The sequence below is a fragment of the Dermacentor andersoni genome, chromosome 11 (assembly GCF_023375885.2).
Source record: "Dermacentor andersoni chromosome 11, qqDerAnde1_hic_scaffold, whole genome shotgun sequence".
Taxonomy (NCBI): Eukaryota; Metazoa; Arthropoda; class Arachnida; order Ixodida; family Ixodidae; genus Dermacentor; species Dermacentor andersoni.
This window is the reverse complement of record NC_092824.1, coordinates 71,950,007-71,964,023: the sequence shown is the minus strand read 5'-3', so window position 1 is coordinate 71,964,023 and position 14,017 is coordinate 71,950,007. Positions and strand designations below refer to the sequence as shown.

General features: G+C 46.5%; 1 protein-coding gene across 2 annotated transcripts in view; it reads right to left on the bottom strand.

Annotated features, from left to right (window-relative positions):
- The window catches only part of LOC126518038 (tetratricopeptide repeat protein 39B-like), a 176,191-nt gene that overhangs the window by 84,667 nt on the left and 77,507 nt on the right, over nucleotides 1–14,017 (bottom strand). The window contains exon 1 of one of the 2 annotated variants that reach the window (XM_050167890.3): nucleotides 9,726–10,285. The exons of the other annotated variant lie outside the window; for it this stretch is intronic. Within the exon in view, the coding sequence (XP_050023847.1) occupies nucleotides 9,726–9,782 (57 nt within the window). The 5' untranslated portion in view covers nucleotides 9,783–10,285. Of the gene's footprint in view, nucleotides 1–9,725; nucleotides 10,286–14,017 lie in introns of those variants that run through there. 2 annotated transcript variants of the gene reach the window in all.

Below are 14,017 nucleotides of genomic sequence, written 5' to 3'. Positions count from 1 at the left end.
GTTGTGCCAGTATATAGTGGTGTATACAAGTGCGGTTCCAAGCACACTTCCTTTCTTGTATCTGTCGCTACAAACAGGCCTAGAACAGGAATGTTAACACACGCATGTTCTAGGCATGTGTCCAAACAGGCCTACAAACAGGCATGTGAAGACAAAACGATCTTAGAAAAAAAAATAGGAGCGAAGCTAGAGAGCCTCTCGAGATTTCTACAATCTCCAGGCAAAATCCACAACGCGGCTATAGAACCTCGGCGTTCAGCTCACAGTTGCCTCGAGCCAAAGTCAGTGGAGAAGAGAGTGAGGCATCGCTATACAGTCACGGCATTGGCCCGGCAGGCGCGCAAGCGCTCCCATCGCTGTGAGAGGGCTCTATTGCCTCACGCAATCGCAAACAAGGCCTACATGCAAAGCGTAAGCTGAACCCATCTTCACATCGACGTGAACGGCGACGCAAACAGTGTTGAGCGAGCGGCTCACTTTCACATACCAGCGTTCTGTGCGAAGAAAAAAGAAATAACAACAACTTAAAAGAACAAGTCGGAAAGCCATACCATTACGACTAACAGAACGAGCGAGAGAGAGAGAGTGAAAGAGAGAGAGAGATGAAAGGAAACGCGGATCACGTGCGCAAGGAACATTTCGGAGTGCAAGGCTCGAAGGAATATAAAAGAGGAAAGTCAGAACTTGGCACACCTCGTTTCCTCGACGACACGCACGAACCACAAGCAATGCGCCCGCACGTGTTTTGCAATAGCACTCACGTTCTTCGTTCAATATCGGACACGGAAGAGCTAGGAGACCGTGGAGAAAGAAAAAAAAACGGAACAGTTAACGAGAAAAAAAAGCGAATAACGATGCAACAAAGATGAGAGAGAGAGGGGGAGAGAGGGGGGAGTAGCCAGATTGCACTAGATGCCAGGAAGTGCAGCCGGAAAAAGAAAAAAAAAGAAAGAAAAGAACGAAACAGAACAGAAACACCGGGACGTGAAAGCGACCAGGTCGTTCATCAACATCCCCACCGGCAGGAGCTGAACTTTGGTATACGGCCTAGATATAATTACCTCGCATGCTCGGGACAGAATGAAAGTTAAAGAAAAAAACAAGAAGTGCACGGCGTTTGAGGCGGTGGTGATACTCGAGCTCTCTCCTTGAGAATCATTCAACCGATTCAACATTCGTTTATGCGAGGCGTAATATCCGCGGAGGCAAAGATAAAGGGGGCCGCCATTACGACACCGTTGCCCTCTTGTGCATTCGCAAATACAGCCTCAAGACAAAAGTTAATTACGTTTAGATTGCAGCACTACGCAAAGAAGGAGGGAAGACAATTGCTACATGGTCGAATTTCCTACAATAATTACTAGGCGAAACTCTGGCAGTATTGTATAGAGAACGTACTACAAGTATGGTGGCTGAGCCAGCATGTATGCAAAGATGGACAGCACATGTATTTGCCTAAACTTGTTCTTTCTCGCTTCAAACGGCTTTCTGACTTTGCAAGACGACCATTTTCAACAAAATACAGCGTTACAAACGTAACTCGTAAGTGATTAGGCAGGTACGCAGAGACCAACTGCCTTGCATGCGTATATAAACATACGAGTGCTTCGAAATTTAGGAAGGTAAAGCTTAATAAGTAACCTCACAAGAACAGGCCACAAGCACGAAAGGTAGACCAAATCCGTGTGTTAACCATAATCCTCACGTTAACCGAATGACGGCAGCAACAGAGCTCCCTCTAGCAATTTTTGTAAGAAACTCGGTGGTATTTGTGGCGCACCCAGACATGCAGTTCGTGATGCGGCCTCGAGCGCCTGCGAGCTAGAGGTAAGCATTGTGTCGCACTGCACACTCATAGGCGCTGACTTGCCGTGATACCGCGTTGACTCCAGTTATCACAGCGAGAATGGTTAGGCGGTGTTCCGGCTCTCGGAAAGGCCGTCCGTCCAGTCGTCTATATATACTGTGATAAAAAAAACATCAACATCAACTCGTCCGTACGTCTGTCTTGAGATAGATTATATTAAGCAGATTAGATTAGATTGGATTGGATTGGATTGGATTGGATTGGATTGGATTAGATAGATAGATAGATAGATAGATAGATAGATAGATAGATAGATAGATAGATAGATAAGATAGATAAGATAGATAAGATAGATAAGATAGATAGATAGATAGATAGATAGATAGATAGATAGATAGATAGATAGATAGATAGATAGATAGATAGATAGATAGTATACTTTCCGGGACAACAACACGTGAATGAAACGAAGATACCCCGTCGGGTTCGCGTTTGAGGGAGCACTATGGCAACATGTCACGGACTCGGGAGCCGTGTGGCGTTTCAAGGACGAGCAGTCGGCGATGCAAATGGACTCCTAAATGGGTCTGCCTACGCGCTTTTGTTGTGCGGCCGGTTCGAGAACGACACAACCGCGCACACTACGCAGGGGGGCTGCATTCGTAAGTTACAGCCCGTGATGACGAAACCCAGCAACACGGCACGGAGCGGTTCGTTGCCACGATGACGATCGTTGGTCAAGAAGAACGGCTTGGCTCGGCTTCTTTATCTCTCTCGCGGGCAAATTTCGGTTGCGGGGAGCAATACCAAACGCGTAGATCGAGTCACACGTAAGGTAATCATCGTATAGGTGTCATCCTATTTTTTCTACAATCTTTAGGATCAAAGCGATCTAAGCGTTCTCTCACAACCTATGTTATTGAAAAAATAGCAACAGGTATACATAAATTTGATTTATCCTTTACTCGCCCCGCCATGGAATATCGTTTCTTCAAGAGTAGTAGCCGAGGTCGAGCATGAGTATGTCTGTTTGCCCTGCTTGGCAGACGCGAACGCGATAGACAGAGTGATCATTTTTAAGTTTCAGGGTACTTTTTTTTTAAATATCCTGTTGCAGGTAACATAATTCTAGTCATTGAGCTGGATTATTCAGAGGCGGACATGACTTGCATGAGAAATCGAAACACATATTCAACTAATTAACGAAAATACACTAATTATCTTCTGAATTAATTCCTTTACGGCGCATATTGCAATGTAGGAATTGTAGCCGGTGAGTTTGCGATGAATTTCCAGAATGACGCCAGTTTCGAGATACGCGCCACCAAACTTGCCGTAAAAATGCACTGTTGTTCCACATAACTTTTTTTAACAAAACGCTATTTTATGCACTGAAGCACAAAAGTAACTGGAACGCCCACGTTCGCAGTCACACTTCGTTCCACACTTTGGAAAACAATACATAGAAATTGGTGTCTTCCTGGAAGTTCATTTCAAATGGGTAGGCCTTGCAAGCTGACCGGCTACAATTCGTAACTTGCAGTATGTGCCATAAATTAATTAAGAAGTTAATTAGTGAATTCTTGTTAATTACTGGAACACGTTTCAATTCATCGTGCTAGTAATGTCCGCCTCTTCGAATGATCCAGCTCAAGGCCAAGAATTTGGCGATCTGCCACAGGCGATCTTTGAAAATTCAAGAAACAAAAAAAAGCTTAAATGTTATCGGCCTGTATAGTCTTCAAATAGTGCGCGATTTCGCGTTATCGCGTCTCTTATGCCAGATTGCCTCTGATGACCACATCACAATTTGTATACCTTATACATCTACATTAAAAAGAATTCTGGGGTTTTAACTGCCGGAACCCCGATATGATTATGAGGCATGCCGTAATGGGAGACTCCTGATTAATTTTGACCCCCTCACAATATACCGATTTTTTTATTTATTCTTTTTTATTATTTATTTGGCATTTCGCAGCAATCTAAATTGGGCCTGTGTTTGATCATGTGCAATCGGGCTAAACAGCGCAACGCCAAAGCCGCTATGCCACCACGGCGGGTTTGTAACTACACGTGATCATGCGATCATGTGTTCAGGGATAGCAGACGCGCACTGGAACCCGTGAGCAAGAAGAATCAAAGCTGAATGCGCGTCGTCTGGTCTTAAAAACAAGGCGTTGAATATTGCTCACGTGATAGGTAGCAGCTAGGTAAGGTGGCAGCTCGTACATTTCCCAAGTCAACTTCCAATAGCGGTTAGTTTTCCGCAAACCGACTCGTTCGGGCTCGCGGAATCTTTTGAAACATGAAACGCATTTCTTGCGTCTCTGTCTTTCTATTGTGCTCCTTTCCTTGAGGAAAGAGAGAAAGCCACGACGGATGCAGGGAAAGGCTGAAGCTTTCACAAAATAAAGAAAAGACTCGCACGTCAATACGTCTAAAGAATGGCCCAGACACACGACCTCTCCGCATGGTCACGCACTTTTCGTTCTTTTATGGCGCACGTTCTTCTATGGCGGCTTCAGAGCGTTCCACAACAAGCACATCCTAAGAATGGTGCCGAGAAGTACGAATAGTTGTCAAACGTGAAACACTCAAGGAAAAAAAAAAGAACATGGAAGCAATCTTCAGTGTTTTCCGCACCTACACATTCGTCTTCGGCACGCTTAGTCTTCGGCTGTTTATTTTCTGCACGCGTTTCCACGGGTGCCTCAGGCACGATGATGATGCTGATGATGATACTTGTTATTTATTGGCACCATCAGCGTCCGTGACGCTCTCTGGTAGCAGTTTACTCAATCTTCAGATGCGAAATGACCAGTCTTGAAACCATACCCGCGCTGCTTCAATCTTTCTTGCTCTATATCGTTATTGCGTCCAGGTCAGTGCCACCGGAACAGCCCCAAATAAAACCAACGAAAGGCGTATAATGTGAACAAAAGTTCGCTTAACGTCGCGCCCAGAATAAACACGGACCCCGCGACGCCCGACGTTAGCATTTTCATGGTGAAATATTCGGGACAGATCCTTCCATCACCGCCGTCGGTATAAAAGCATCTTGCTTAAGGCCCGCACGCGGCTTTGCATATATGACATTGGCCAAGATGTCGAGTGAACTGTCGGCAAAATATCTGCACTCTAATCAGAAGAAAACATGTTACAAAAGCCGGAAAATATCAGTAAAAAAGAAAAACGCTACTCCCAGACGCTCCCTCATGGCTTCTCATAATTGAAAAAAAAGAAAACAACACAGAAGCAAATGCATCGGTTTTGAATAGAGTGTACGCGCAGTGTCCTTTTTTTTTTTTTTTTTGCGAAAGAGGCCGAGATGCAGCACGGGTCTGTAAAACGAATTTCGACAACCGCGTCCACTCTCTCTCTTCTCGGACACTGATTTCCAATCAGGCGTGACAACCAAGCGGCTGCTAATAGTAGCCGACACCACCGAGACAATCGGAACTGCTATAGCTTACACCCTAGAGGTAGTTCGATTTACGAGATTTAACGGCCAACACAATACAAGGGTTATGCCGTATAGTGAAGGGCTCGCAAGTCATTCTGAACCTGGAGTTCTTACCCACGCAACTGTAAACGTAGCCTCGCGGGCGTTCTTGCACTCCACCCTCAACCTAATGAGGCCTCCACGGCACAAAAACAAACCCGCGACCTCCTTGTATTAGGAAGGCACAGCGCCAACTAAGACGATCACGAGAGGGACAACGACACAGGACAAGCGCCAATTCAAGTATGCACCATATAGCCTAAATGAATGTTGTTCTGGACCTCCTTGTACTCGGCAAAAGAACGCCATAACGACTCTGGCCACCCCGGCAGGCATTTCCGTTCCCACGTAAAAAGAAAAAAAAAAAGGAAAAAGAAAAGCTATCGGTCTTTCACAATCAGTTATCCCTTCAGCGTGGGTAGGAGTTACACCAGTTTGAATTAAAACCCCCCGGGAAATCAGAACTGCGTCTAGTCAGTGATGTATAGTTGACTGAACCAAAAAGAGTGGCGCAACCCACTTTCACAGAGAGATCGGTCAAGAATCGAGCAGAATGAATATGATGGATGGCTCGTTGCTTGCAACGAAAGCATATTTTTTTCGTCATATTCGGCATCCTTCGCTTCCACATTCAGGGGACAATGGCACCCGTCGCCGCCACACAGCTGAAGCGCGATGCCTCTACAAAGATGATGCCGACAAGAGCCGCCATTAAAAAAAAAAAAAAAGCTTTCTTCTTCTACTTCTCGTTCTTCCTCTTTTTCTTCCTCTTCCTCTTCTAATCAGCGATATTATAGAAACATACACAACGTTATAGCCCCGGTCACACGGGCCACTTTAGATCGCGATTGAGCCAGACCGGGATCAAACTTCTCGATCACGACTGGTTCCTTTGTTCAAGCTGCGGAAGGCAGCCAATCGCGATGGAGAACTTCGATACTGATCGGGCTCGGTCGCCATCGAAATTGGCCCGCGTGACCGGTGTATGATGTTGTGTGTATGTTCGCATAACATTGCTCATTAAAAGAGGAATAAAACTTGTTTTCATTATGGCTTTTGTTCGGGTCATCTTCGGTGGTGAGGCAGCGGCGGGTGCCATTGTCCCCTGAATGTGGACGCGAAGGATGCCGAATGTGATGAAAAAAATATGCTTTCGTTGCAAGCATCGAGCTATCCATCATATTCATATAAGATGGGTCATATTCTTGACCTCTCCTTCGTACTGCTCGGTTCTTGACCGATCTCTCTAGGAGCGGTTGCGCCATTTTTGGCTGCGGAACAACCAGCTATCCATCACTGACTCGACGCAGTTCTGATTTCCCAGGAGGCTTTAATTCGAACTGGAGTGACTCCTACTCGCGCTCAAGAGATCACTGACTGAGAAAGACCGATATACATTTCTCGTGTGTACGGAACCAACCAGAGTTCTTGATGATGGCAGTAGCGTTTACTTTACAGTTTCTCAGTGAGCGGTGCGGTCAACAATGTGCGCACGTCAGCATCGCCAAAGCGTGCGTAGTTACCAAAGCGGCACCGACAGTGACCCTTTTGTTTAGATTTACAGGCGCCCCTTCAGGGAGCACAGATTAACGAGCCAACGACGCCGATGATCGCCACGGTATAACACAAGCGATCAGGTTGATCGCGTCGCGCACTACAGACGAGTCGTGGAAAAAAAAAATCAGAGCCATTCCACTGTGTGAAGATGAAAGGCCAGCGAATCTGTATTGCTCAATAGCTATGTTAAGTTCTGTATGGTGTTTATGCTATACTAGTTGAATAAAAGCACACGTAACTTTTTTGTTTGTTCCGTCTTTTCTTTTTGCACTTTCTTGTTTCTTTCAATTATTTTTGTATATCTTTACTTGTTTATCTTTCCTATTCTTATTTTATTTTTCAATATTTTTTAATACACATTTACACTGACGTTTCGATACGCATCGTCATAGGCTTGCAATCCGACAGGAGTATGTGCCATTGAATCCTGCTGTACTGTCACCAGAATCGGCCCACAAAATGATTTGTTTTTGTCAGCATCTCGGACACATTTTTTTTTCAGATCCTAGCCATAGACAGCTTCACTGTAAAAACTGATGTCATCGGCTGGAATATACTGGCGTGTACATCAAAAACTGAGAACCAGGAAAACACTGTCGCGTAAACGGAATCATTAGCGAACGGCAAGCTGCGAAAACGAAAGGAGGAAAGAAATAAAAGAGGCAGAAAGAGCGAAAAAGAAACTATGCGGAGCCCCTTGATTCCACATCACATTCAGTGTGTATATTGCGATGTGCGGTGCGTGAGCACTGATGTTTCGTGGAACCAAAAGCTGTCTTTAGGTTGTTGTTGTTGTTCATTCATTTATCACAGTGATTGAACTGAAATTGTGTCCCGGTGCAGAGGGGTGTGTCGAGACTCGTTCTGTGAACGCGAGCGTTTGCGAACTGTTCGCATATGTTTCCGTGACACTATTCACCGCTCAGTGTATTTTCTCTCTCTGTCTTCTTATCATATGTCACAGGAGAGGAGTAGTTGGCATTTCTAAAAGGACCCGCCGTGGTTGCTCAGTGGCTATGTTGTTGGGCTGCTGAGCACGAGGTCGCGGGATCGAATCCCGGCCGCGGCGGCCGCATTTCGATGGGGGCGAAATGCGAAAACACCCGTGTACTTAGATTTAGGTGCACGTTAAAGAACCCCAGGTGGTCGAAATTTCCGGAGCACTCCACTACGGCGTGCCTCATAATCAGAAAGTGGTCTTGGCACGTTAAACCCCACAATTTAATTAATTAATTTCTAAAAAGCTTCACAATCTTGTTGCGTACAAATTAATAAGAAGAATGAAGAAATCCGGACAGAACTCATCTACGGTGACTATCCTGGTATAAGAATAGCATTCTTTTTTTTTTTTTTTTAGATGCCGGCTCTTGCGCTCAATGAATCATTTGATGCATTCGCATCACAGAGGATGAACCGAACATAGCAGACAGCGGCGCGTGGAAAATTCCGAACGAGTCTACGATAGAAGGAAACGCACAAAGAAGCTGGCGCGTTGCACTCGGAGACCCTTCCACATCCCCCTCCCTTTTCAAACGTAGCTTACACAGGGTGTATCAGCGAACACTTTCAAAAATATGCGTCATAAGGCAATTAGCTAGAAACTTGATTAGAGAATTTTCGTTAATTAGTCTATTATGCATTCACTTTTTTTTTTCGCGCCAGTAATGTCCGCCTCTTCGAGCAGACCAGCTCATGGACTAAAATTCTGCTAGCTGCCACAAGCAATTTTAAAATGTTTTTTTGCAAGTATTCGCTGAAACACCCGGTACAGGCTGCACGCTACGTGTTCACCGACGTCCCCGGCGGCTAGGAGGCATCCATCGCTCACGCAAAAAAAAAAAAAAAAAAAAAAGAAGAAAAAAAGAAACTGAGTCAAGGTCGTCGCTCGGCGAGCGCGTGCCGGAAGGCTCACGGTTCGTGTTGCCTTCGTTTCTGGCGTCCGTCGCACTTTCGGCGCTGCACCGCGAAGAAACGAAGCGCGCTTCGAGAACACACGAGATTCGCAAAGAAAGAAAAGCAACGTCGCACGTATATCGGAATACTGCTGCGGACGATGCCGGCTGCTTAGAACTTAAGCTAGACTCTCCGAGCGGCCTCCGTTCAAATCGGGGATTCATTCTTTCTGGTAATCGATCGGGCGGTGTACGTTTCGCGGAAAACCCGGAGCCGAAGCACACTGGCGGTGTGAGTGAACTAACGGAAGCGGTAGCGGCGCAACCGCATGCTGCAACACGCCATCGATTACGACAACACGAAAGCGTAAAATAAAATTCAAAAATCAACAGGAACTCGTTTAGCTCAAGCTATATTTATCGACTTATAGGTGTCTCCCACGCTGAGTACTGCGAAGTCGGATTGCGCAGACACAAAAGATGATCAGCTTTCTCGGCGACGCTAAATATCGACTCGAAGCTGGTGCAGTTACGTCATGCTGGATACTTTAAGCGATCGTTCGGCACCCTCGTAGTAATTCGCGATCTGTCAGCGAAAAGCTATGAGAGGAAGCAGACTGCCGTGCTGTACTTGTGAAATGTACTCAGCGTGCTACTCCGACAGATCCACGGGACAACAGTGTCCTGTCATGTGTGCTGCTGGGTTTGCAGAGTCCCGAGCATGTGTAGTCCCGCTCAGCATGTGTCGATACAGCCAATCACCGATTAGAACCAAGCTGTGCTAGGAAATTATGCAGTGGATCTAGCTATATAACACTGTTATGTCAGAGAAGGCTTTCTCGCGCGCATTGGAAGGACTTCCTCGACTCGAACCACAAAGAGCCACCAACCGAGATCCGCCGCGACTGCCTCATCGAGCAACACTGGACAAAGCACGCGCAAAGAGCTCTTATTCGTGTCGTACCTCGGTCTCGGCATCATCCTTGGCGTCGTGAAACACCTCTCCTTCCCTGGATGCCATCGTCGATGCCTCGGTGGTGCTTCACTGCGGAGAACCGGTGCAGTGCTTGCGGTAGCCGCAGGCACGCGAAGATGAGCAGACCGTCGTCGCCGCCGCTGCAGAATCGCCTCGCGTATCTTGCACGGGGAACACGCGCGCGATCACAAAAGACAGCTGCTGCCGCGTCGCAAGACGCGGTCTAGCGCAGCCTCAGTTGGCAGCGGAATGCGACAGCAGCCGTCGCGAACTTATCGCCGGCGACGAGCGAAGCGAGCGCTTTCCCGAGCATCGTCGATCACGCCTTTCCGCTGGGCATCGGCGCTAAGAGCCCGTCGCTCCGAATGTGCAAGGGTGCAATCGCGATAGCAGCGCGTGTAACGTTACGCGCGACTGCCGCGCTGGCTACTGACCGGTTCGACGGCGCTGGCGTGCGGTCATCAACGCCGCCGACGCCAGCGCTGCCTGCATACGACAACGGAACACAGTGCGGAAGCAGCGGCGGTGGAGCGGTCCGCCAGCTCGGCTGCCGCGCTCGTTGCGGTGTGTACCGTTTGCTCGCAGCTTCGCTGGCGCCATCCCGTGTGGGCGAGTGGATGCAAAAAATGAGCTTTATTGAACGCGAGCCCGCAGAGAGAAAGAACGAACGGAAGAAGGGCGACGTCGCGCAATCGAAATACTTGAGCAGGGTGCGGAGACGGAGATGCCGCAGCGTCGCGAATCGAAAACGTTGAGCGACATCTGGGGCTGCGTGCGTGTTCCTTGTATCCCGCATCAACGCGCCACGGTTTTCTTTGGCGCCAGTTGCAATTTGTGACGGGGCTTCAAGAATGACGCACTAAGTGGGAAGAATTTTGCTATGTTCCAACATTTTTTTTTTTTCCGAATGAAAGAGGCGTCACAGAAAGTAGTGCTGTAGAAACGAAAAGAAATCAAGGAAAGCACGACTGTCGGCAGCAACTCGGTTGAAATAAATAACTGTATGAAGGCATTTTTTATATGAAAGCATTACATGCCCCATTACGCAAACATCCGTCGACGTCGGCGTGACCGAAAGAGTGTGACAAAAACGGCCGACGGCGCAAAGAGTAAAAACACGTAAGAAATGCTCGGATTGACGTCAAATTTCTGAAAGAGGTTCCCGTAAACAAAGTAAATTAATTCGAAAAGGAAATGTGGCACATTTTGGTCTGAGTGGGAATCTAACCGGGGCATCCGGTGTGTGAGGCGAGCTCGAGTCCCCGATGCCACGGCAGCTTCACGGCTCTGGCTGACTTAAGGTGCGCCTATAGTACGTGCGTTCATGACGTTCCGAGGCGTACAAACGGTATAATGCTGTCGCATTCCCACGCGTAAACCGTATTAAGTATATTCGGAATAAACAGTTGTGAGTGTATACATATAGCGCTCGTCTTCCCTCTCGGTTATCTCTGCTTTATTTCGTTTTCGAGCTTTTGCGCTACAAAGATCATGTTAAGCAAGCGCCAACTCGGCCAAGAAATTATTCTGCAGTCTTACTCGTCTCTGCCGAATTTTCTTGTTTCGAGCGAGAATGTGATCTTTGCTCACATGACAGTCATTAAGAAAGAAAGAAAGAAAGAAAGAGAGGAAGAAATCGAAAGAGACGGGACGTAAATTCCGCGTGGAGCAGGCAAGAAAGAAAAATAACAGGAAAGAAAATCACACGCTTTATCGTAGTATAGAAAACGACGGCTTCCCTCTTCGCGTTACCTTGCGTAAATTGTTTTAGATTCAATTATAGTCGTTAGCCGCACAAGATCTGAGAGTCTTTTTGCCCGTTTTAAACAGCGTAATTCCTGTAAGCACAGTGAATGCAGAACTGTACACGTACGTAGAAGAAGAGAAAAATTATCGTGAAATTTAACCGTAATCCTTTTCGATCACTTTCACTGCTGCTGCGCCCCACTACGCAGCAAAAACCAAAGTAAGAGAAAACTACAAAAGTGAGTGAATGAATTCCGCGCCACCAAAGACAAAAAGAAAATTAACTATATGTGAAATGAGATGAAGTTAGCTTTCAAAGTGATATGAAAGAGAAAGTTAAAACAAGCTTTACTCAGAGGAATGTCAGAAATGTTGGCCAGTGGAACGAATCATAATTAAAGTTTTTAAAAAAACATCTCCGCCTGCCCAGCAGGGCAATGTTGACTTTTCCGACTTTTCCCACTACCGGTGGTACGATTATGCATGGGGAACATACAGGTTTTTATGTAAGATCCCCATACGTTTATAAATTAGATACGGGCGTTACGAGGCCCGTGCATTTTATTTCTTTTTCTTTCGACAGGGTGTCCCATACGAATATCATTTATGGGTACCTTACGATGTTTTTATATGGAATACCGATATGTTCACACGAGCATATTGGGACATGGTGCACTTCTTTTTTCTTTCTTTCTTGCGACAGGGAGGAGGAGGAGGATGAAAAGCAAGGAAGGAAAGGTAGGGAGGACAACCAGACGCACGTCTGGTTTGCTACCCTACACAGGGGAAGGGGTTTAAGGGAAGAAAAGACAAGAGAGAGAGAGAGCGGGGAAGAAGGTACTATCGGTGTGAGTACATGCGGATGTCCATAACTTCACGCCTATAATCGGTCTATGAGGCCAGTCGCTTTCACGAGACGTAGCAGTGCCTGCGTCGCTTTGTAAGCCTGCGACGCATGGGGACATGGTCCGCGAATCTTTCGACAGGGAAGCGCTGCAACGGGACATCGAGTCAACCCAGCCGGCAAAAAGACAAATCAAGGCTCGAAGCACTGACGTGCGGTTCGCGAGGGGAACAAAAAGAATGACTGCGCGCAAACTAATTCATTGCCCTGGTGTCGGCATACGGCACACACACGAGGCAAACCGGCACGGTCTTTCTTTGACCAAGCGCCGTCCTGAGGGCAGCTTGCGTAGAGAGACAGCAAGTGCCGCTATTTACTCCGCCTGTGCCGACTTTTCCTCCTAAAGAAGAGCGAGCACGACAAAGCGCACTGAGGAGATGGAAGGGGGAAAAAAATAACGACGAGAGCAGAACAGACATTGGAGACTCAACTGTGTGAAACGGCCTCGTACTATGCAAACTCCAATGTCAGTCGAACGAGGTAGCGATTTCGGACTGCGCCTTTTCGGACGGTGACGAAGTGCCACGTGCGGGGACGAATGACGTCAGCCAAATGAAATCTTACACAGATGGCCTGACGGGCGCTGAAACCAAGGGCGCTATCGCCCGAGCGATATGCTCAAGCTGCTGGGGGCATTACGGCATCTCTATAATTTAATCAGCACCATCCTTCAATCCCCCTTCCCTCCCCTTTTTTTTTCTCGCTCATAATGAAGAAAGCGGCAGGGGGAGGCTAGACTGGAACCAACAAGAGCCACCCGCAGATGTGGACAAAAAGAGCAATGTGGTTTCTGTCATAAATAATACCTCATACTAAGTCACACAAATGATATGACTATTATGGTCGGCTACAAATTCCCGAAATCAACCACACTCGTTAGTCACCCGCTTGTGCTATTGAATACGACTTGTTCACTACCACCCTCATTGGTATCATCGTGATCAACAAGAACATCAACATCATCACCATTCAACTTAAACGCCTTAAAGAACAAAGGACTATCCTATAAGTCAGTGGAGTTAAAGCGCTTAAGAGGCGGAAAGGAAGTAGGCTACGGTGGAATGCTTACCGTATTTTTTTCCAGCTCCGTAAGCTTTCTAGGTTATAGTATATTCTAAACAGTATACCAGGTGTTTTATCTTGACGTTTTTAAGTTTATCTTTAAGTTTTTAAGAGTCGCCTGTAGCACAAAGTTACTCGTTAATTCGGGATCACTCGAACAGGACGACATAATCTAGACTAAAAACCGAAACGTAGAACTGACTAGTTAACAAAAGTTACTAATAAAAATTTAACCAATTACTGTAGGGCACATATTTCAATTACAAGAATTGAAGCCATTGAGCTCGAAGGGCAACTCCACTGGAAACGAATTTTGTAACTATCAAGAGTTTTGAAATGGACGCAGTCAAAACTGCGGGAAATTTTCACTGTACCACTAACTTTTTTAACAAAACTACTTTTTACGCATGGAAGCTGAAATATTACTGGAACACCAATGTATTTCGTCGTGAACTCTGGGAACACATATGTCGAAACTGCCGGTGTCATTCTCAAAAATCATTCCAAGTGGATATGACTTTCGAAGAACTTCAGTTTTGCCTTGTTGGTGTTTACTGCATACCAAATT